The sequence below is a fragment of the Panthera onca genome, chromosome B3 (genome assembly GCF_046562875.1).
Source record: "Panthera onca isolate mPanOnc1 chromosome B3, mPanOnc1 haplotype 2, whole genome shotgun sequence".
Lineage (NCBI taxonomy): Eukaryota > Metazoa > Chordata > Mammalia > Carnivora > Felidae > Panthera > Panthera onca.
The window spans coordinates 111,008,379-111,033,209 of NC_138344.1; the positions used below are offsets into that span (position 1 = coordinate 111,008,379).

At 34.0% G+C, this 24,831-nt stretch overlaps 1 protein-coding gene across 16 annotated transcripts in view; it reads left to right on the forward strand.

Annotated features, from left to right (window-relative positions):
- FUT8 (fucosyltransferase 8) overlaps positions 1–24,831 on the forward strand; it is a 311,734-nt gene that overhangs the window by 130,338 nt on the left and 156,565 nt on the right. For all 16 annotated transcript variants that reach the window (XM_078448128.2, XM_078448123.2, XM_078448134.2 and 13 more), the window contains one exon: positions 22,080–22,507. In XM_078448128.2, coding sequence (XP_078304254.1) covers positions 22,305–22,507 — 203 coding nt within the window. In that variant the 5' untranslated portion in view covers positions 22,080–22,304. The remainder of the gene's footprint in view (positions 1–22,079; positions 22,508–24,831) is intronic.

Below are 24,831 nucleotides of genomic sequence, written 5' to 3' on the forward strand. Positions count from 1 at the left end.
GTTTTCCATGGTGGCTGCACCAACTTATATTCCTATCAACAATGCACTTGGTTCCCTTTTCTCTACATCTTCATCAGCACTTGTTATCTCTGTCTTTTTGATAATAGCCATTCTAACAGGTGTGAGGTGATACCGCATTGTGGTTTTTATTTGCATTTTGCTGATGATTTGTGATGTAGAACACCTTTTTTTTTTTTTTTTTAATTTAAAATTCAGTTAACATACAGTGCAATATTGGTTTAAGGAGTAGAATTCAGTGACTCATCACTTACATACAACACTCAGTGCTCATCACAACAAGTGTCCTCCTTAATACTCATCACCCATCTAGCCCATCTCCCACCTCCCTCCCTCCATCAACCCTCCATTTGTTCTCTATTGTTGAGTCTCTTGTGGTTTGTTTCCCTCTTTTCTCTTTTTCCCCCTTCCCGTATATATATTCATCTGTTTTGTTTCTTGAATTCCACATATGAATGAAATCATGTGGTATTTGTCTCTCTGATTGACTTATTTCATGTAGCATATTATATTCTAGCTCAATCCATGTTGCAAATGGCAAGATTTCATTCTTTTGGATGGCCATGTAATATTCCATTATATTATATATACCATATCTTCTTTATCCATTCATCAGTCAATGCACATTTGGGCTCTTTCCATAGTTTGGCTATCGCTATAAACGTTGGGGTGCATATACCCCTTCAAATCTATATTTTTGTGTCCTTCGGGTAAATACCTAATAGTACAATTGCTGAATTGTAGTGTTGTGTTATTTTTAGCTTTTTGAGGAACCTCTGTACTGTTTTCCAGAGTGGCTGCACCAGGTGGCATTCCTACCAAAAGGGAGCAACTTTTCTAGTGCCTGTTGGCCATTTATATGTCATTTTTGGGAAAATATGTTCAGATCCTTATATATTTTGGATATTAATCCCTTATCAGGTATATGTCTAGCAAACATTATATCTCATTCCTTAGGTTGTCTTTTCATTTTATTGATGGTTTCCTTTGCTGCATAGAAACTTTTTAGTTTGATGTAGTCCCATTTGTTTATTTTTCCTTTTGTTGCCTTTATTTTTGGTGTCAAATCCAAAAAAATAATTTCCGAGACTAATGTAAAGGAAGTTATACGTCTTGTGGTTGAGAATCTATGGAAATAAAGAAAGGCCAACCCATTGCTTTTTGTTTACTAATAAATAATCATAGCTTTTATTTATTAAGCCCATTCTACATGCTAGGCACCATGACTAGCACTTTATACAAATATCTCAGTTCAAGACTACTATAAATATTCATTTAAACTAGCAAGTTAAGGGGCACCTGGGTGGCTCAGTCAGTTAAGTGTCTGACTTTGGCTCAGGTCATGACCTCATAGTTTGTGAGTTCAAACCCCACGTTGGGCTCTGTGCTGACAGCTCAAGAGCCTGGAGCCTCCTTCTGAGTCTGTGTCTCCCTCTCTCTCTGCCCCTCTTCTGCTCACACTCTGTCTCTCTTTCTCAAAAATAAATAAACATGAAGAAAAATAAATTAGCAAAATAAATAAACCAGAGTTAATAGTCTGACTCAATCAAAATATTATAATAATAGCTATAATAATTATAGCTAATATGTTCTACCCTAATTGGTTTAAAATGAATGTTCTTAACTAATTTACAAAGAGATTAAATAATTTGGTCACAGTCACAGCTAAAAAGTAGATGAAGTGGGTAAACACTCTTCCAGTTGACTGTAAAACTTACTCTCTATGAAACCTCTAATGATTATATTGCTAAACGTTACTAAGTATATCTCTTTGTATAGATGTTTTAGTAGTTGTTTTAAGTATAACCTTAAAGGTACATAATTTATCACCCTCTACTGACATTGATGTTTTACCAGTTTGAGGGAAATGTAGAAACTTTACCTCTCTGTAGTCCTATTACTGTCTGTAACTTATAATATAATAGTCTTAAATATTCCCTCTGCGTATATTTAAAACCATGAAATACATTATCAAAATATAATGTAGAAAACTCGAGAAAAGAAGGAAAATTCTATTGTGTGTTTACTCATATTTTTGCTTTTTCTGTTGTTCTTTTTCTTTCTGAGATATATGAGGCAAAAAGAAAACTCAAAGAACTCACTGTTATGTTATTCCTTTAGTTCCTAGATTACTAGCAGCTCTGCTTTTTCTTTTTACCTTTCACAGTCTTCTTATATTTGTTTTATACAGAGTGTCCAGTGCTTTTAGCTATTCTTAGTGGGAGGCACAGATATCTTTACCATCTTGGAATAGAACCAAAAGTCACTTCATTAAATGTAAAAAAAAAATTAAGCATTAATTTTTTTATCTTGTTTTCCAGATAGTATGCTATTTTGGAGGAAAAGTTTGAGGCTTTTCACTCTCTGGATTGAATTATACTTATTAACATATCCTAGTTATATAATTTCTTGTACTTGAGTTAAAAAGTATGTGTAGAAGGAGATTTTCCTAGCTTCTCTTATAATTCTTAAAGTCAGCAGGCTATTCTTAATAACATTAACAAAAAAATAGCTATCACTGGCTTTAGTTCTGCCACTTACTGGCTTTACAACCTTGGAAAAGTTATGCAATCTCAGTGTGCCTTAATTTCCGCCACTGTAAAATGGGCACTTACATGAAGCAGTTGTTGAGAATATTAAATAGTATTATAATTACGAAGTATTGAGAAAAATACCTCGCATTCAGGAAACACCATATAAATGTAGCTGTTATCATCCTTATACTTAGAATAATAGGCCCATATAAGAGGAATTATTACAGTCATTTTAAGGATAAAAAATTCACACTTAGGGAAGGTGAAATGCTCTCCCTAATTCTTGGCTGGCCCAATTCTGTATTGGTGTTGCCAGGATTTAGACCCAGTGTTGTCTGACCTTAGAGCTTACAGTTTCCAAGGCATTGTGCTATCTCCCTATCAACATTAAATTCTTCTGCATCCTGCAGTTACACCTAATATTGTATTGTTTGTATTTGTCTTCATATTTAACATTTTAAACTGAGCCATAATATCTCACCAATGGTTGTCTCATAATTTATTTAAACCTCTCTTTCTCCTTCTTAGAATATATAGATTGTCTCTCTGTCGCCCATCTGGCTCACATATTAGTGAATGATTAGCCGATAATATTGTTATAATATTCATCAGACATACAGTAGTAAAGATTAGCCCTTGAAGGGCTTTCATGCCTCTTACATGAAGATTAAATTGTGCTTTTTGTTTTTAAAGAAATATATCCCACTAAAATTTTCTGTAGCATAAAATGTTTATTACCCTTTTGAATCTACCCTATTCTTTAGAAATAGTTTTGAATCTGTTTGAATCTGAATTTTTTAATCTCTGTTCTTTAGAAAGAATTGTCTAGAAAGATTGTGAATCTTTATTCATTATTTGTATATGATATGACTTGGAATTTTTCAATACATCTGTGTTCCCTTATTAGCTATTAAGTGCAATGGCTTTTTTAAATTACGTTTTCAATTTTAATTCCAGTATGGTTAAAACACAATGTTATATTAGTTTCAGGTGTACAATATAGCGATTCAATGATTCTGCACATCATTACTCAGTGCTCATCATGATAAGTGTACTCTTAATCCCCTTCACCTATTTTACCCATCCTCCTACTCACCTCCCCTCTGATAGGTGTTATTTTGAATGAGTACCCTCAGTTAAAGTTATTACTTTTTTTTTCAAAAAGAAATTTTTTTACTTGAAGCGTATTTCAGAGTACATGGTTCTAAAAGATATATATAAAACATTCCATCCAAGAAAAGTGGAATACATATTTTCTTCAAGTACATACTGAAGATATCCCCTGGTTAAATCACATAAAAAGAGACATAAGAAATACAAATTTAAGAAGACTTAAACCATACCAAGTATATTTTCAACAAGATCAACAGTAAAAGAAAACTGAAAAATCTACAATGTGTAAATATTAAATATTTAATTTGTAACTATTAACCAATATATTACTGCACAAACCATGGGCCAAGTAAGAAATCAAACAACAAATCAAAATATGTCTTGAAACAAAAGAAAAAGTAAACACAATATTCCAAAACCAACGGGATGCAGCAAAAGCAGATGTTAGAGTGAAATTTATGCTGTAAATACTTGTATTAAGGAAAAAATACAGGGGCACCTGGGTTGCCTCAGTCAGTTGAACAACTGACTCTTGATTTCAGCTCAGGTCATGATCTCACGCAGTTCATGAGTTAAAGCCCCTCATTGAACTCTGTACTGACAGCGTGGAGCCTACCTTGAGATTCTCGCTCTCTCCCTCTCTTCCTCTATCTCTCCCCCTCTCCTGCGTGTACACATTTTCTTTCTCTCTCATTGAACTCTGTGCTGATAGCGTGGAGCCTGCCTTGCGATTCTCGCTGTCTCCCTCTCTTCCTCTATCTCTCCCCCTCTCCTGCATGCGCGCACTTTCTTTCTCTCTCTCTCTCTCTCTCAAAATAAATAAACATTTTTTAAAAAATACAAAAAACGAAAAAATTTCAAATAAACAACATTATATCACAAGGAACTAAGAAAAATAAGAAACTTAGCTAAAATTTGGTAGGGGAAGGAAGTAACAAAGAAAAATCAGAAATAAATAAAATATAGACCAGAATAAAAAATAACATAGCATTGAAAGTAATGACCGTTTATTGCAAAAATAAAATTGGCAATGCTTTAACTATATTAACTAAGAATATAAAGGAGACTAAAAAGCCAAAATGAGAAATGGAAGATTAAAAAATAAAACAGATATTCATGCTCTGTCTCTCTCTGTCTCAAAAATAAATAAACATTAAAAAAAAATAAAAAAAAACAGATAACCACAGAAATACATATTGTGATAATAGGTTACTATAAATAATTATATACTAACAAATCAGACAACTTACAAATAAATCCCACATATTTCCTAAAAATGCACAAGTTACCACAATTGAATCCTGAATCTTGAATCCAAGAAATAGAAAATCTTCTTAGGCCAATAATAAGAATGAAAGTTGAATTAGGAATCAAAAGTCTCCCAGCACCTAAAAGCCCAAGACCACATGGTTTCATTGGTGAATTCTACCAAACATTAAAAAAAATAATTAATGGCCATCTTTCTCAAAATCTTACAAATAATGGAATGGAGGGAATACATTCAGTATCATTCTATGAGACCGGGATTACCCTGATAACAAAGCAGGATAAAAATAGTACAAGAACCAAAAAATTTAGTTTGTATGATCTAAGTATTGCTACTCTTTTGACATCCCTTTGTGTGATAAATGTTTCTCCACCCTCTCACTTTCAATCTGCAGGTGTCTTTAGGTCTAAAATGAGTCTCTTGTAGGCAGCATATAGATGGCTCTTATATTTTTGTCCATTATGCCACCTTGTGTCTTTTGATTCGAATGATTAGTCCATTGACATTCAAAGTAATTATTGGTAAATATGTATTTATTGTCATTTTGTTACTTGTTTTGTCATTGTTGCTGGAGCTTTTCTCTAATCCTTTCTTTTCTTTGACATTTTTGGTCACTTTTTCCCACTCAGAGAGTCCCCTTTAATATTTCTTGCAAAGCTGGTTTAGTTGTCATGAACTCCTTTAGTTTTTATTTGTCTGGGAAATTCTTTATCTCTCTTTCTTTTCTGAATGATAGACTTGCTGGATAGAGTATTGTTGGCTGCAGATTTTTTCCATTCAGCGCTTTGAGTATATCATGCATCCTTCTGGCTAGGTTTCTGTTGAGAAATCTCCAGCTAGCCTAGTGGGTTTTTCCTTGTAAGTTATGGATTTCTTTGGTCTTGCTGCTTTCAAGATTTTTTCATTATCACTGTATTTTGCAAATTTAATTAACAATATGTCTTTGGTCTAAGCCTGCTTTTGTTAATTTTTTAAAATATTTGAGAGAGAGACAGAGACAGAAACAGAACAGAGCATGAGTGGAGGAGGGGCAGAGAGATAGAGGGAGACACAGAATCTGAAGCAGGGTCCAGGCTCTGAGCTGTCAGCACAGAGCCCACTGTAGGGCTTGAACCCATGAGCAATGAGATCATGACCTGAGCCGAAGTTGGATGCTTAACCCACTGAGCCACCCAAGTGCCCTGCTTTTGTTGATTTTAATGGGCATTCTCTGTGCCTCCTGGACTTAGGTGTCTGTTTTCCTTCCCCAGATTAGGGAATTTTTTTTCTGCTATTACTTCTTGAAATAAAATTTCTCTCTCTTCTTCTTCTGGGGCTCCTGTAATACAAATGTTATTGTGTTTCATTTAGTCACTGAGTTCCTAAGTCTTTGTGTTGCATGATTCTTCTTTCTCTCTTTTGTTCAGCTTCATTATTTTCCAGTATTTTGTTTCTGGACCCTGCAGTTTATCATGAATTGGCTTGAATGCAAGTCTTTGGTTTGAAATTATTTTGGATATATTTCCTTCTGAGCATCTAGCTTTGACATTTTCTGCATGTAAAAATGAATGAATGAATATGCATATGAAAATGCCTTTGAAACTTAGTTCTAATTCTTTATGTAATTCTTTATCAAAATCTTGATTTTAAAACTTGATTTTAATTTTGTTTTGCCTAGGATTTTAACTGTAGGTATTAAATAAATATATGCACACTTGGGTAATATTCTTGCATTTAGGTTTTCGTTCAACACATATTAATAAAGGTCTTGGCTCTGATTAGGCATGGTGCTCTAAGTCCCTGTTCTACTAGTGCATACCTTTTAATATTGGAAGTAAATAAGCCAGTAAGTGTTGTGATAGAGAATAATGGAGGATGGTGAGTGTTTTTTTAAAAAGATAAGGTGTTGTATTCTTGTAGGGTGTTGCAGCCATTCTCCTTTCTTGCTTTCAGGGCCCCAGTTTTGTTTTGAAGCCTATCCTTATGGATAAATCCTGATTAGTCTTAAGCCGTAATGGTAATCCCATTCCATTTGTCAGTGATTCATTTTGTGAGGCACAGGTGAGTCAGTCTTGGATAATCAGATATGCAGATCTTCTGGGGGAGACTTCTGTCAGTAGTTTCCTCTTCCTTAAAATGAGGCAGACTAAAGGAGATTACCAGTTGTTCTTTGGTAATGTACCATAAATAACTACATGTAGCTGGGTTTGAGGCAGCTAACTTGTTCATGAAGGACAGAGGCTGACATGCCAGAGGGGTTTATTTAGTTTATTTAGTCTCTCCAAAAATTGATTTTTGAGAGACTAAATAAACTTTTTATCTACTGAGAAATTAAAATTTCCTTATCTTTAAAGCTACTTTGAATTAGATTTTCTCTCCTTGTATGGTAATATGTTGTAATTGATACAGGTTCTCAGGAACTGTCTCTGAAAAGAGGTGACATTTATTTAAGTAGAGATCTGAATTACAAGAATGAACCAAAGGAATTGCAGTCCAGGTAGAAGGAATAGCAAGAACAAAGGTCCCATGATAGATAAGAAGTTGGCGTAAGGGTAGTATACCTAGTTTCTATTGACCATGGGAAGGATAATAGTAACTGATACTTATAAATTGCATTGCAGTTTACAAATCTCCTGTACATACATTATTTCATGTGATCTTTACGGTGAAAATATTTACCAACCATTTTATAGTTGGGTAAACTGCCCATATATTTATAGCTAGTCATTAAAGAAACCAATCAAGGGGCGCCTGGGTGGCGCAGTCGGTTAAGCGTCCGACTTCAGCCAGGTCACGATCTCAGGGTCCGCGAGTTCGAGCCCCGCGTCGGGCTCTGGGCTGATGGCTCAGAGCCTGGAGCTTGCTTCTGATTCTGTGTCTCCCTCTCTCTCTGCCCCTCCCCCGTTCATGCTGTGTCTCTCTCTGTCTCAAAAATAAATAAACGTTAAAAAAAATAAATAAATAAATAAAAAAAAAAAGAAAGAAACCAATCAAATAAATATTGTGTAGTACTGGCTAATCAGACAAAATGGTAAGGGTATACATTCTATTTGAATTTTTTATATTACCGCTTTTTAGCAGTTTTAATTTATTCAGGGCCAAAAGTACAGATGCCAAGGCCAGATTTCTGGACCCGTTTGAATAGTACAAATTAATTGCATCAGTAAACACAACCTGGTGTGTTATCTTGAGTTAAGGTGAGTGAGATACTCCTGATAGAGACCTCATAAATGTGATTATTTGTTTGCACTTCATAATGAGGAAGATTAATTTCTAAGATATTGGCTCGTTTCAGTGAATTTAAATAGAGTATTTTGTGCTTATGTATTCAGGATGCCTAGCATTTTAAATTCATATGTGCATATACTGTGACCTTACTGATAAGCAATGTGAAAGTTTGATAGATGACTCTGTAAGTAATGAATTAAAATTGAATTTTATAGTCTTAGTAGGGGCTATATGAAAATTTCCTTTTCTGTCCTTCCCTCCCCTTCCCTGCTTTCCCCTCCCCTGCTTTCCCCTCCCTGGCATTCTTACCTCCCTTTTTCCACTTTCTTCCTCCCTCCCTTTATTTTACATTTCAGTTTATTTGGTTTTACCAAGTGCTTTAACATAAATAAAAGTTGATTTCAACTAACATTAAAAGGTCATTTTAATTTATGATACTATTTTTACTTGTTTTTTTCTACTTTTTTAAATTAATAAACACATAATTTTATAAACTGCCCTTTTTCCATATATGGAGGCTAGACAGTAAGAAATATTTTAAATAAATTCTGTAACAGTACTTAATTTGAAAATGAATACAGATCAAATGAGAAGACATTTAAAGCGTTGCGTGTTTGGTAACTAGGATTGAATTGAACTCTGTATGTATAGGGGCTTTTTAAATATTTGTACTTTATAATAGATAACTAGCTTTTCTCTAAAAGTTTTATTTATGTTTCCCTTTATCAACATGATGCCTTTAAAATGTAATAGGTATACTTAACCCCTGCTACATTATGGTAATCATTAATTAAATCTGTTTAAATTTGTTGAATAAATTATTTTACTTTTCTGTTGTAGTTTTCAGTTTTTTACAGTGAATTACTTCAAGAAACAGTCTGTAGTAATAATTTGGTTTTTACTCTTTCCAGGAAGAAAGTAAATTCTTCTAAAGATGATAACCCTCTGAACTATATATTTTATAGTAATAATAACTAGTATGTATTTTAATTTAGGGAATCATTATTTTGAATATTTGTGATTATTTCTTTTGTTTTGAGAAAGGGTTAGACTACTAAAAAGATTCAACACAATTTCTCTATGGTTTGTTAATTGTATTACTAGTGATTTGAATCGGTATTTACAGTTTTTGAAATGTATGAGAAATACAATCTTCACGTTACAGTTGGATTGAATTGATTATATCAATAGAATAATTACCTTTGAAATTTTTTATTCAGAAAAGAATGTACAGTGATTTTGCTGAAAAAAAAATTCATTGATATCCAAAATGCAAGCACATAATTTAGCCATTTAGTGAATTAGCAGTCTTCGGTTATTGACCTTTGCAATTACATTCACAAATTGGAGACTGTTTAAACTTTCTCTTAAAATGTTTTTCAACTTTATTGAAGCATAATTTGCATCAAGTAAATGTACCCATATCAAGTGTACAGTTAGATGATTTTTCTCAAATTTATAACTTCATGTACCTGTCATTCCCCTTTTTCGTCAGTCACAGGTTGCTCCTTGGCACTATGTATTAGTTTCTTTGTTCTAAAATTTCATATTAATGTGTACTTTTTTTGTCCCTGGTATCTTTTGCCAGGCATGTTATTGAGATTCATCCATGTTGTTGTGTATATTAGTAGTTTGTTTCTTTTTACTGAATACTCTTCTATTACATGAATGTGTCACAATTTGTTTATCCATTTATGTGTTGTAGGATACTTGAATTTTTTCAAAATTTTGGCTCTTATAACAAAGTAGCTGTGAACATTCTTGTTCAAGACTTTGCATAGGTTTTTGTTTCCCTTTAAGAGTGGAATTGTTGAGTTATATGGCAAAATATATTTAGCTTTTCATGAAGCTAATTTTTTTTTCTTTTCTAGAAAAACTTATATAAAATTCCTGTTACATCTTCTGTACATATGTTTGGTAGAATTCACAAATAAAGCCAAATGGGCCTGGTGTCTTCTTTTTGGGAAGGTTTATAAATCTATATTCAACATCTTTAATAGTTATGAGGCTATACATAAGCTATTCAGATTGTTAATTTTTGATTGAGCTTTGTTTTTGTTTCTTTTAAGAAATTTATGCCTTTCTTCTTAGGCTCCACACCTAGTGTGGAGGCTGCTTATAAAAATAAAGGAACGAAGTTTGCCAGTTTCAGGTCTGGCTTTGTATTTGTTGACACAAAGTTGCTTACCATATTCTCTTATCTTTTTGTAGCATCTGTAGTAATGCTCCCTCTTCCGTTCCTAATATTGGCAACTTACGTCTTATTTTTCTCTCTCCCCTTGATTAGTTCAGCTGAAATATTATTAATTTTATAGGTCTTTTCAAGGAACTTGTATCCATTTTTTTTCTAATGCTTATCTGTTTTATATTTCATGGGTGGGGTTTACATTTTGAACCTTTTTACCTATTTCACCAAACTTTCAAATATTGTAATACTTCTTGAAGGATAATGTAGGAACTTTAATACTGTATCTTTCCTTTTTCTTCCTGTCATCCTTTATTATTATTGTCATACATTTTATGACATTGTTATATGTCCCATGATACTTTGTCATAAAAGAATCATTTATTTTAAAATAAGTTAATATGAGGAAGTTTCAATTATACTTACCATACATTTAATATGTCTGTTTAAATCCATTGTTTATGTTCACGTATCCAATTACAATCATCCTGAAAAACATCCTTTTACATATATCTTGTAATACATATCTGCCACCTACAAGTTCTTTCAGCTTTTGATTTTTGAAGATGTACTTGTTTTGCCTTTATCTTAAAAAAGAAACTTTTATTTTGGAATAATTTTAGAATTACAGGAAGTTTGTGAAGAAAGTACAGAAGTTTCCATATATTCCTTGCCCATGTTTCCCTAATGTTAATATCTTACATAGCTTTGGTAAATTGTCAAACTAATAAATTAACAGTGGTGCAATATTATTAATTAAACTACAAGTCATATTTGGGGCAGTGTCCCTTTCTCTTCTAAGATCTAATCCAGGATACCATATTGCATTTACTCATTATGTCTCCTTGGTCTTTTCAAATCTTTTGACAGTTTCTTAGTTGTTTCATGATTTCTATGACCTTGATAGTTTTGAAGAGTATGTATGGGTCAGGTGTTTTGTTGAATGATCCTCTGGCATTTTTCTCATTATTAGAATGAAGGTATGGGTTTGCAGATGCATACTACAGAGATGAGGTGCCCTTCTTCAGTACCCTTTAGAATTGTTCCATCACTGTAAAAATTTCCCCTGTGGCCCCTTTGTAATCAGCCTCTCCTTGCATCTTGAATCTCCTTCCATTTTATTGCTGAGTAATATTCCTTGGTTTTGTCAAAGTTAAATTCATTCCCTGTTGAAGGCCATCTCAATTTTTTCCAGATTTTTGCTATTATATATAAAGCTACTGTAAAATTTGAGTATTAGATTTTGTGAGAACATAAGCTTTTATACCTCTTGAGTTGATATCTAGGAGTGGCAATCTGGGGTAAGTGTAGTTTTAACTTTGAATCCTAAAACTACTGTAAGAAAACATAGGGGAAAATATATGTGACCTTGGATTTGGGATTGAACTTTTATATATAATATCAAAACCACAATTAGAAAAGAATAAATTGTATTTCATCAAAAACCTTAAAATTTTTGTTTTATGTAAGACACTCTTAAGAGAATGAAAAGGTAAGTTACAGACTGGGAGAAAATACTTGAAAAGTCACATACCTGATAAAAGTATTTGTATCTAGACTATATAAATGACTCTTAAATCTCAACAATAAACAGTCTAATATACAAATGGCAAAAAGATCACAATAGACATTTCACCAAAGAGGATATATGGATGGCAAATAAACACATGAAAACATAATCACATTTCTTAATGTCATTTGTTATTAGGGAAACTGGATGCAAATTGAAACCACACCAAGATACCACCACACAATATTAGAATTGCTTTAAAAAATTGAGAGTCCCAAATGCTGGGAAGATTGTGGAGTAAGAGGAACTCTCATTCATTGCTGGGGATAAGTCAGAATGAGCAGCTACTTTGGAGTACAGTTTGGCTCCTCCTCCCCCTCCCCCTCCCCGTTCTCCTTCTAACACACATTTTCCTTATGACACAACAGTCCCACTCTAGGGTATTTACCCAAGTTAAGTGAAACCTTAAGTTCACAGAAAACTGCTTTTATCTTTGAAAATATTTTCACTACATAACAAAGTGTAGTTTTGCCATTTTTTCTATTTTAGCACTTTTAAAAGATGTTCGATTGTCCACTAATTTGTACTTTTTTCTAAGAAGCCCCCTGAAATTCTTTTTACCATGTTTGCATTTTTCTCTGTAATTATTTTTCCCTTCTAAATTATGATTTTATTTGTATTGTAAAATACATTGGAAATTCTGCATATGCCTATGACTAAGCTTATTTTCAGTGTACATTACTTTAAGTTGGATGACAGATTTTGTTCTGAGAAATCCTTTTTCAAGCTGAGTGCCAAAATGGGGAAATGCTGGTGGATTCCTGGCCCTGAAGGTAATGATGTAAATTGCTTTCTTGCAGTGATGATGGATGACTTTTATTTGAGTTTTATACCCAAAAGTTTTCAGTTCATGATGATACAGCTCTGGTGCTAGCTGTGCAGCACCATAATATCTAACCTAGGGTTAGTGCTATAAATTGGCAGCTTTAAATTTTTCTTTTTTATCAAATCTCCTTCAGATTTTTTTTCTGAATATTTTTCTCTTTGGATAATTTTTAAAAATTAACATATAACATTATATTAATTTCAGGTGTACAATATCATGATTTGATATTTGTATATATTATGAAACGATCACCACAATAAGTCTAGTTAACATTTGTCACCATACAGTTGTTAAATTGTCTTTTCCTTGTGATGATATTTTTTATTACACTGTTTTCAAATCCACTGAACTTCTCCTCTGTAGCATCTAATCTGCTCTTTAAATCTTTTCCAAGACAATTTTTAAACATTTGATTTTTTTTCTTTAGTTATAGAAGTTGCATTTTTTTTGTTGTGGATTTTATTTCTTTTCCAGTTTTCAAGTTTAAATCCTGGCATATATTTTTAGTAATTGTTTTAGTTTTCTTGTATGCTATCATCAGCTCTTAGGGGTTTGTTTTAAACTGACTTTCTTCGGAGTCACATTTTCCTCCTTATTGGCATCATGCTAAAAGCACAGTTTTATGGGGGTAAAAGTAATTCATAAATAATTAAGCCATATTTCTGTTAATGGGCAGTTATATTTTTTTCCAGCATGGAAATATTGGAAAAATGTTGTAAATGCATTTTGTTCATGTGTTAAAATTCCTGTAGTGGAATTTCTCATCAAAGGGCATGTTCATGTAAATACTGGATATATGATGCCATATTTCCCTTTGCACAATGTATAAGTGTATACATACTTATATTAGTTAAATAAGTACTGATTGATTTTTGAGTTTAGAACACCACCCTCTCACAAACATGGTTCATAGCAGAACAAGTCTTTGTTCTGACCTTTAGTCAGTTAGTTCTGTAGCATATTTTCATGTGCTCATCTTTTGGCCTTAGCAATAAAGTGAAGCCTCTTGAATGTAATTCTTGGAAACATCTGCACATAGTCATATGCTAAAGGAAGTGGCTATTGGTCATTTTCATATTTGTTAGAGATAAGAATAGTCCATTTGACATTGTTATGAATGGTACTGCATTTGTTGTTATTTTTAACAGAATGATTAAACTAGTTCTTTTAGAAATGTATTATTAGGTGGTATAGTCCATATTCAGTTTCTCACTGTATCACTCAGTATGTTGGTTGCTGCAAGAAGAGGCTTTTATGAGGTTGTTTCTGTTCAATTATTTTCCTTTGCAATTAGAATGCATTAGAATATTACCTCTTGAGGGCAGAGACTTTAGTCTGTCTTGTTCACTGCTACAGTCCACTGCCTAGGACAGTGTCTTTTATATGATAGGGACTTATTAAGTATTTTTTGAGTGAATGAGTGATCGAATTACGGTGTTTTATACAGATAAAGTACCTGGTAGATTTGTTCCACGTGTTCTCTATTACAAATGATGATAAGAACCATACTATATATTTTAAAATAAATAGAGCTTAGTATATAAATAACTACACTGAGTGAAGTAACTTATTAGAAGGTAAACTACTAACTGCTGGCACAGGAGAGTTCGTTTCAGAAATGGTCACCATAATGAACAAAGACCTTTGCTCATACCATTTCTCCTATCTCAAATGTGCTCCCTTCTCTATTGCAACTGTGAAACTTCCCCTGTCTTTTCAAGATACTAAATTATCTCCTATCTCAGAAAGCCCAAAGATATCTAAATTAGATATCTTATGTTCATCCTTTCTGTTTCATATTTTGAATTACACTTTTTAAAAAATTTTGTCTCCACTATGGGATTTTTCATACTTATTTTTATTTTCTAAATTATTTGTTGCTCTGGAAGAATCCTGGCTGATACTTAATGAGATGATGGAAGTGTTCCAAATCTGTACCATTCACAGTGGTAACCATAGGCACAAGTGGCTATTGAACGATTGAATTATGACTGAGGATACATTTATAATTTTAATTCTAATTTAAAAATTTTTTAATGTTTTATTTATTTTTGAGAGAGAGAACACTGAGCAGGGGAGGGGCAGAGAGAGAGGAGGATAGAGATCTAAAGTGGGCTTTGCGTTGACAGCAGTGAGCCTGATGTGGGTCTCGAACTCACGAACCCGTGAGATCATGACTTGAGCTGAAGTCTGCAGCTCAACCGACTGAACCACCCAGGATTTCCATTCTAATTTAAATAATTGCATGTGGCTAGTGACAATTGAAGCAGACAGTGCAGCTCTAGGGCTTACAATATACATTTTTAAGTTCTCAGTCTAATATATAGTGAGAACTTTACTACAGTGCACTCCCATTTCCTCCCTCCTCTCCTTTTGTGTTTTGTCATATATTCTACAGATTTGTAAACCTAGTGATACATTATTGCCATTTGTGAATTAGCTATTTATTGTTATTAAGTTAAGGGAAAATATGTCGTTACTTTCTTTAGATTTTACCATTTTTGGTGCTATTTTTTTCTTTGTGTAGATCCATTATTTCTACATAGTATCCTCCTCCTCCTACTTGAAAGACTTCATTTAACTTTTTATATGTAGTGCAGTTTTGCTGGCACAGAGTATTTTTCAGCACCCTCTCCCCCCTTTTCTTCTCCTGGAAACAACTAACTTTTGGAAGATATTTTCACTGGTTGTAAGTTGACCTTCTCCCCACTCCCATTCTCCCCACCCAGTATTTTTTTTTTTTTTTAATGTTTTTAACATTTATTTTTGAGAGAGAGAGAGAGAGATAGAGAGACAGAGTGTGAGCTGGGGAGGGGCAGAGAGAGGGAGAGGCAGAACCTGAAGCAGGCTCTAGGCTCTGAGCTGTCAGCACAGAGCCCGATGCGGGACTCGAACTAATTAGCTGTGAGATCATGACCTGACCCGAAGTCAGACTCTTAACCAACTGAGCCACCCAGGCGCCCCCTCCCTACCCAGTATTTTAAAGACGTTGCTCCATTGTCTTCTGGTTGACATTGTTTTTCATAAGAAGTATGTTCTTATTCTTTATCTGTATGTTTTTTCCCTAGCTACCTGCAAGGTTTTCTATCTTTGTTTTTCAGCAGCTTTGCCTACCTTTTAAATTTATCCTTCCAGCAGTTTTCTTCATTTCTTAGATTTGTGGTTTATCATTCATTCATTTTAGAAAATTCTCAGCTAACATCTTTTAAAATGTATTTTTTGCCTCATTTTTTATCCTCTCTGCAGCTCCAGTTACGTATGTTTCAGATCATCCTCCCACAGCTTTTGAGTTCCTTTTTTTCCCAGTCTTTTTTTCCTCTTCAGGTTTTATTTTGTATAATGTCTGTGACCTCTTGTCATGTTCACTGATTCGTTTTCACTTTTGTCCAGTTTTCTTATAGGCCTGTTTAAGGTCCTCTGATATTTTATTTTTGTTTATTTGGTATTTCATCTGCTGAATCCATTAGTTCATGTATGTTGTCCACATTTATCACAGATTTTTTAATGTTTAGTTATAATTATTCTAAATTTTCTGTCTGGTAGTTCTAACATCTAGTTCATTTATGATTCTGGTTCTGGTGTTTGCTTTATCTCTTGAAAATGGTTTGTTACATCTTGCTTTTTTTTTTTTTTTTTTTTTTTTTTTTTTTTATGTCTCATGATTTATGTTGCATGCCAGACATTTTAAGGACAGAGCAGTAAAGACTGAGGTGAATGGTTATGCCCAGAAATGGGCAAATTTCTTCTTTGAGGCTGTTTGTTCATGTATGGAGGGGGATGGGGTCATTCCAGTCAGTGATTGAATTGTTGTTTTTGCAGTTGTTCCTTTCACTGAATCAGAGACTTAAAACTGTTGGAGTAGTCGAATGCTGCTACCTTATTCTTGGTGTGGGGACTTGGAGTGCCAAGATTGTTTGCTCAATATTCTAGTACATCCTTAGCCTTTAGCATGTCATTGGATGCCTGCATCACAAGATGATCTCTCTCAGTGTTCTTTGTAATTTTTGATTAGTTGTTGGAGAGTGTGAACTTTATATTGTTGACTGTATTTTGTTGTCTTTCTTGAAAGAATTTGATAGACATTTAATTTACTTTTGGATCACCTTGGTCCTTTTGTAGCTTGTTTTTAAGTTTTGTTATAGCTTTTGTCAGCCTAATCTTTATTCTATGGCTGGAGTCATTAAACTTTTGACTCATGAGCTAAAGCTGGTCGACAGAGTGTTTTTGTATAGCTTTTTAGCTAAAATTGGATTTTACATTCTTAAAGGGCTATAAAGAAATAAAAAATAAAAACAAAAATATATGGTAGAGACTGTATGTGTTGCACATAGCTTGTGATATTTATTATCTTGCTCTTTAGAGACAATTTTCTGATCCCTACTCTACGGCTTACTTAACTTTAACTTCTAAGATGTTTTATTTCTTGGCTTTCTGCTGAATGCCCTAGATTTTCTATGTGGCATTTTCATTTTCTTTGGGTGGGACTCCTAGGTTTCCCCCTTTATACGATCTCTGAGAGATGTTCATTTTTCAGTTACCTAGTATTTGATTTTTCTTTCCTTGATAATTGTTCTTTGCCAGCCTTGTGAGACTTCTGCATGTAGAGCCTAGTATCTAGCCAAAGACTAAAGGATCACTTATGCCAATTTTTGGATCCTTTTCTCTGGGCAAGTCCCTCCTCTTTAATATACTGACTTGTAGATCCTCTCCCCTTAAACTTTTAAACTGTAGTCTCTATCTTATCACCTCAGGAAGATAGCTGTGCTTTGCCTGGGTTCTCCCCTTTTGTGGGGGTGTTCAGTAAATTTTAGGCAGAAAGCTGGAGTAATTATAGGGCTTACCTTTGATTGTTAATCTCATCTCAGGCATCACAGTCTTGCCTGACCATTGCCCAATCTCTGAAAACAGTTTTTCTGAATATTTAGGTTTTCTAGTTGTTTACGTGTGAGGGCAAATCTAGTACTAGTTATTCTGACATGGTTGGAAGTGGAACTCTGTTTAGCAAACATTAAGAAAAATGGCCTTTACACTTTTAGTATGGTATAAAACTAAGCTATAAATTGAGTTTAACTTTTATGGTATTTGTAAGATGTGTTAGCAGGATATATAAGAAAATGTGATTAAGATTCAATTCTGTCTGGTATCTGGAATGCCTACTCCGTGCCTTAGACTTTGGACAACTTGCTGTGAACAGAAAGAATAACACATGAACTGAAGACCAGGCATTCAGCCCCAGTAGGAAGTTGGCATGTATATTAATTATCTATTGTTACATAACAAATTGCCCTAAGACTGAGTGGTTTAAAACAGTTATTATCTGCTGGCCAAGAATCTGGGCATGGCTTAGCTAGATCATCTGGCTTATGATCTTTCAAAAGCCTGAAATCAAAATGTGAACCAAGCTGTAGTCACATCAAAGTTTGACAGGTGCAGGATCCATTTCCAGGCATACTCATGTGGTCGTTGGCAGATTCAGTTCCATTCCACATGGGCCTTTTCAAATGGCAGCATCAAAGTAAACAAGAAGAGAGAATGTGAGCAAGAAAGAAATATCAGTGTTTTGTAAACTTATCTCAGAAGTGAAATCATATCACTTTGCTGTATTCTATCTAAGAAGTAAGTCACTAGGTCCAGCCCACATTCAGGAGGTGGAGATTACACAGGGCATGAATACAGGACACCGGGATCATTGGCAGCTATTTTAGAAACTGCCTATAATAATATATGGTATATAAATTATACAAAATATTATAAATGAGTCTAAAATAATGTAACAGCATTAACATATGTAGCATAAGAAAAATTCACTAGTGATATGCTAACTGCTTCCCAAGATTATTTTGTCTACGCCTCTTTTAGTATTCTGTGGGAGAGGTAGTATGTATTATATCCATTTTACAGAAAAAGAAATTGAACTTCAGTAAGGTTACCTAGCTGTGATATAGCAGAACAACACCCTAGTCTAGGCTTTGCCTTCTAGGCTTTGCCTATTCTAGTACCCATATTTTTTAATCTCCATATTGTATCAGCATTAAAATAGTATTACCTTTTATTGAGCACCTCTTATGGGCCCAGCATTATAGTAAGTGCATTATATATTAACGCCATCTAAGCCTCAGAGCAACTTTATTAAAGCTCTCAGTTTTACTGATTATATACTTTAGCTTTCAGATTCAAGAAATTACTTTGAAAAATTACATATATATTTTTTTGTTTCAGAGACATTAAGCAAATGTAACCCAAAGAATCTCTGTAAATACAAAAAAAAAAAAAATCATTTAAATACCCATTACCTTAAAAAAAAAAGTGGTATCACTAATTAAATAAATTTGTGTAAGGAAGCCTGACACATTTCAATCCACTTAATATTCTGAAAAAAAAAAATATATATATATATATATTCTGCAGATGAAAGGTGGTATGTGAATCTCAAATAAGAATGAATTAATAAATACTTAAACCACTCCTAGAAGAAATCTCAACAAACACTACTATACAAATTTTAGTCAGAAATTAGCTCATGTAGTTAATGTTGAAATCTTTCTTACTAATAAATTTGAAATATTTTCACTAATATTGAGAAAATCATTTTCTCATGTTTGAAAGGTAACCATAAGTTGATGTTATGGCCTTTTAGACCAATATATTGTAATTTTTTTAATATTTATTTACTTTTGAGAGAAAGAGAGACAGATAGAAGTGTAAGCAGGGGAGGGGCAGAGAGAGAGGGAGACACAGAATCCAAGGCAGGCTCCAGGCTCTGAGCTGTCAGCACAGAGCCCAACGCGGGGCTCGAGCTCACAGACCGCAAGATCATGACCTGAGCCGAAGTTGGATGCTTGACTGTCTGAGCCACCCAGGTGCCCCGTAGACCAATATATTTTAAATATTTGAGGGCGTCTTGTGAGACATGTGTTGATAATAATAAATCCTAAAGCTTATGGATGTCTTTTATTTTTGAACTGTTTTCCTCATAATAGCACTGTCTTACTTTCTACATTCAGATTCGCTTTCTTAAGTGGAGTGTAAAATGGCACCTGAGGCTAATGTGCATGAATTGTGTAATATATCCTACTACCATACGTCATGTATGATATCCTTCACTCATTCACTTATTTATCCAAAAATTTTATTAGTACCTACTAAGGGTCAAATACTGCTCTAAGTACTTAGAATACATCAGTGAACAAAATGGAGAAATATCATGGAGTTTACATTTTAACAGACATAGTTCATAGTTCAAACAATAGGCAGTAAACACAGTAAGGAAGCAGGCATTCATTATGGATAGGGCAAAAACTTCTATACCAACTTTTAAGCCATGCTAAGGAAAATTACATAGAAAACTACTTGATGTTCAGCTTGGCATGTTTTTTCTGATTTAATGTTTAAATACTAGCCAAGAACAATAAAATTGGGAAGGTTTCTCTTCCAAAAACAGAATGCAGGGGTGCCTGGATGGCTGTGTCAGTTAAGCATCCAGCTTTTGATTTTGGCTCAGATCATGATCTTATGGTTCCCGAGATTGAGCCCCGCATCAGGCTCTGGGTTGACATAATGGAACCTGCTTGGGATTCTCTCTCCCTCTCTCTCTGCCTCTCCCCCACTCACGCTTACATGCTCGTGCGCTCTCTCAAAATAAATAAATAAACTTAAAAGAAAAGTGCAAATGATGCTGTTAAGAAAATGACCATGTTTTGCTCCTACAACAATTTTTTTAAAAAGCTTTTATTTATTTTTGAGAGAGAGAGAGACAGAGCATGAGTAGGGGAGGGGCAGAGAGAGACACACAGAATCTGAAGAAGGCTCCAGGCTCTGAGATGTCAGCATGGAGCCTAACATGGGGCTCGAACCCACGAACTGTGAGATCATGACCTGATCTGAAGTCGGATGCTTAACCAACTGAGCCACCCAGGTGCCTCATCTCCTAAAACAATTTTTGATGAGTTTTTACAACTTCTGTAATGTCAATATTACTACATTGTGAAATGTGGTAATTTAATATTTTGGTTATTTTTGATGATGGTTTATAAGAATTTAAGGTATTTTATGTAACAAGATTTATGTTTCTGTAGACTTCTGTTTCTATTTGAGTTATTATAGTTTTGCTGGCTTTGAAAAATTATAATTTTTAATTGTAATTTTAATAAAATGTTACAACACATCTTTTTATTGTTATTTAAATGATGTCTTTAGAAAGCTATCTTCTCTTTTGTTTATCACAGTTATGTTTCTAAGTTAACTTTTGCTATGAAGGGAAAGATTAAAAAAATTAATATCTTATTGGTATAGTTTGGAATTAACTAGACTATATTATGGATTCAGCATATGGTATAACAACAATTTACAATGTTGCATATATTGTCACCCACAATATTATTAACTCAGATTTAATAGCTTCTTTTGTTGACTTACTGAATTAAATCCATACCTTAAACCATCAGTGGATTCATTTTTTAATTTGCTTTTTAACTAGGAAACTCTGAATACCTGTATTTTTCTATATAGCATGAAAAGTAGGCATCATATGACTGATCTTTGATCTGCCTATAATTTTTTTCTTGGGGAAAAAACTGTTTTGTTTCTAAAGGGGATTCTAAGCCAGATGATAAAGTGACAAATGAAACCCACAGCCACGCCTGAGAAAGTATGTGCACTTATAATTAAGATGCACAGTGACTAAGATATAATTGGTATAGGCTTATGTTGCAATTATTGGTATTTTTTAATAAATTGAGGAACGGATAATCTAGCCTAATCTTTATGAGCCTTTGCTTGTGATATATGGAGTGGTTACCTGCTACTTAATGGCTGTGATAACCTTTGCTTATTAGCTAACATACACATCACTTTTAGAATTTATCAGTGACACTCTGCCTGTCACCTGCAGGGTTAAGTAGTATAAAGGCAGTTGAGTAGTGAGATGGAGGGGGATGGAGTCAAGATCTTACAGGAATGAATTCACTCATACAGAGAACATGTTTCTGTTTGAGTTAATGGAAACATTAGACCAAAATATGTAGTTGAATACATTTTGTTTGGTTTTGATTGCTTATTCAAAGATACAGTCTTTTGATCTCCATATATGATCTATTGACAATGATGTATGAAGGAAAAGTGATGATGGCACTTAGAGGACTTTCAAGCTTAGAGCTAATTAATTAATCTGGTAGAGCCCTAGTATATATACATAGTTGATTTAATAGGCAGATATGAAAGCTTTTGCCTTTTACTTATTATTAGGCAGTTAGGTTATCTGCCAGTCAACACCAGAGTGTTTCCTCCAACTCCATGAATCTCAGCATATGCTATTTACCATATCCTAAATAATTTAAATACGTTTCTTACTCTTTCCACAGCATGTAGAGTCCATGAAGCACAAGACAGTAAAGCTTCTTACTCATACCACCAGGAGGATCTCCTTGAAAGATTCACTGCAGGACTACCAGAGACACAAATTCTCTGAAGCATGATGTGTTGAAACAACAAAAGGCTACTGCTTACGCACTAGCTACAAACAGACTTAAGATGTTTCCAATTCTTTGAGCTCCGGGAAGCCAGGGGAGTGAGTTGAAAATCTGAAAATGCGGCCATGGACTGGTTCCTGGCGTTGGATTATGCTCATTCTTTTTGCCTGGGGGACCTTGCTGTTTTATATAGGTGGTCACTTGGTACGAGATAATGACCACCCTGATCACTCTAGCCGAGAACTGTCCAAGATTCTGGCAAAGCTTGAACGCTTAAAACAGCAAAATGAAGATTTGAGGCGAATGGCTGAATCTCTCCGGTAGGTTCTGAAAATGAAGGAAGAATGATGAAGTATTGTACTTTGTTTTTAGTTTCAGGGCTTCATTCATCGATTAAAAAATACTTAATGATTTTTTTAAACTGTTTTTGTAAAAATGTAAATATTTTAGTGAGATACTTTTTATACCAATTCTATATAAATAGAGAATTTCTTCATAGTATCAAAACTTATTTTGCACATAGATTTTAATATAGAAAAACCATGCCATTTAATTTATGTTTTTATACTTCATTTATAGTTGTCTTCAGCATTTTGAATAATTTTGATACATTAAATACAAACTTTGTATGATTTAAATTAGCACATATTAAAATTTTTATTATATGGACTATAACAATGACATTTATAATAATTGGGAGGCTGAGTCAGTCTAAATATAACTTATTAAAATGAAGAAACAAAAATTCATCATTAAATAAAACAACTGGATCTGGAACCTAGGGAATTGTTATTGTTACTGCTTCTAGTCTATTAAAAAATGTGCCATGTATGTTGGAAGGCATCACCTGTTAGGAAATACATAATCTTGTATTTTCAGGGAACAAATAATTCCTAAATTCTAGTTCCTCTGCTTTATATATGAAGGTGATTATGTGTTTAGTGCCTGCTGTCTCTCAAGCTAGAATTTGAAGATTTGAGATGAAGAGTCATTACTCTAGAGTTGGTAATTGACCCTAAGAGAGGTAGTGTAGAGAAAAAGAGGACAGAATTCATTCCCTTTTGAGAAAGATACATTGAGGAGTAGAAGGTGAAAGCATCCTACTGTGCATAGAGCCTTCAGAGCAGATGGGGAAGGAGAGAGGGAGAATGCTAGGGTGTGGAAACTGAGTAGCAATCTGTGAAAAAAGAATGTAGTTGGCAGAGTCACATGCTTTTGGAGCTTGAGGGAAGACTTCTATGGTTCTCTGATTCCCTTACCTCCCCACTGCCACTGCTCGTGCACTTTCTTTGGAACTCACTTCTTTCTCTCAACTTTTTTCTTCACCATAATATTATTTTTGGTCCTTTTATGTTCTATGGAAGAAAATGCTAGGTTTTAAGAATTTTATACAATGAATGAAAAATTATTCCTGTCATTTGTAGAAGTAGTACCATGCGGTAAAATACAAAGTAATTAGGGATTAGAAAGTGGACAGAGAACTTCTTGCATTTATATATGCTTTTATTTCCTTTTGGGCGGGAGCCTGGGAGTATCATGGAGAAGGTGATCTCTCAATAGAGTCTTACTCAGTCATTTGTTATGAGAATCAAAGGTTGATAATTTATTTTATTTTATTAAAAAAAAAATTTTTTTTTAACGTTTATTTATTTTTGAGACAGAGAGAGACAGAGCATGAACGGGGGAGGGTCACAGAGAGAAGGAGACACAGAATCCGAAACAGGCTCCAGGCTCTGAGCTGTCAGCACAGAGCCCGACGCGGGGCTCGAACCCACGGACCGTGAGATCATGACCTGAGCCGAAGTCGGACGCTTAACCGACTGAGCCACCCAGGCGCCCCAAAGGTTGATAATTTAGAGGTTAATAATAATAGCTATCATTTATCAAGTTTATCATGTGCCAGGTACTGCGCCAAGGGCTTTGCGTGGATTATCTCATTAAATTTCATAAATTTCTTTATGAGATGCTGGTACTATTTTTATAACCATTTTACAGATGAGGTATGAAAGGGATATTAAGTAATTTAATTTTTCCCAAAGTTATACTTTCCACAAGTGGTGGAGCTTACTTTGCTTCCTAGCAGTATGACCTGAAAGTCTGGACTCTGATGAAATGTGTTGCCTCTGCGAATAGAAACCAGAGAGAAGTCACTGATTCAGAAATCTCAACTAAAATCTCATGTAGGAGATCGCCAAGAGTAGATGCTGGGCTAATTTGGGATATGCTTTGATTGTAGTAAAATCTTATTCTACATCCTGGGAATCATTGCTCCTCGGAAAAGATTTTGCTTCTTAACAATTTAGGCTCGTAAGTAATTGATTGTTTTTCTCCTCATTCCAACTTCAATACTGATACTTCAGTTGGTTTATTTCTGACTGCCAAGTATTTTGTTTGTGTTGTATGAAAGAAAGCTTGCCTCTAATAATAGTTGTTTCTTCTGTGGAGTGATCTTTGGGTTTTTGTAAGCCACTTTATTTATATTCATTTGTGTTGAAATTAAATTCTCAACTACTGTGTTCAAATGTAGAGACAACTAAGAGCTGAGACAGTACGTCATGCTTTAATATTGTAAATATAATCTGAAAACACGGTTTGAGTTAGTTTTTATAGAGAGAGCTGTAATTTTAGGAAAATAAATAAGTAA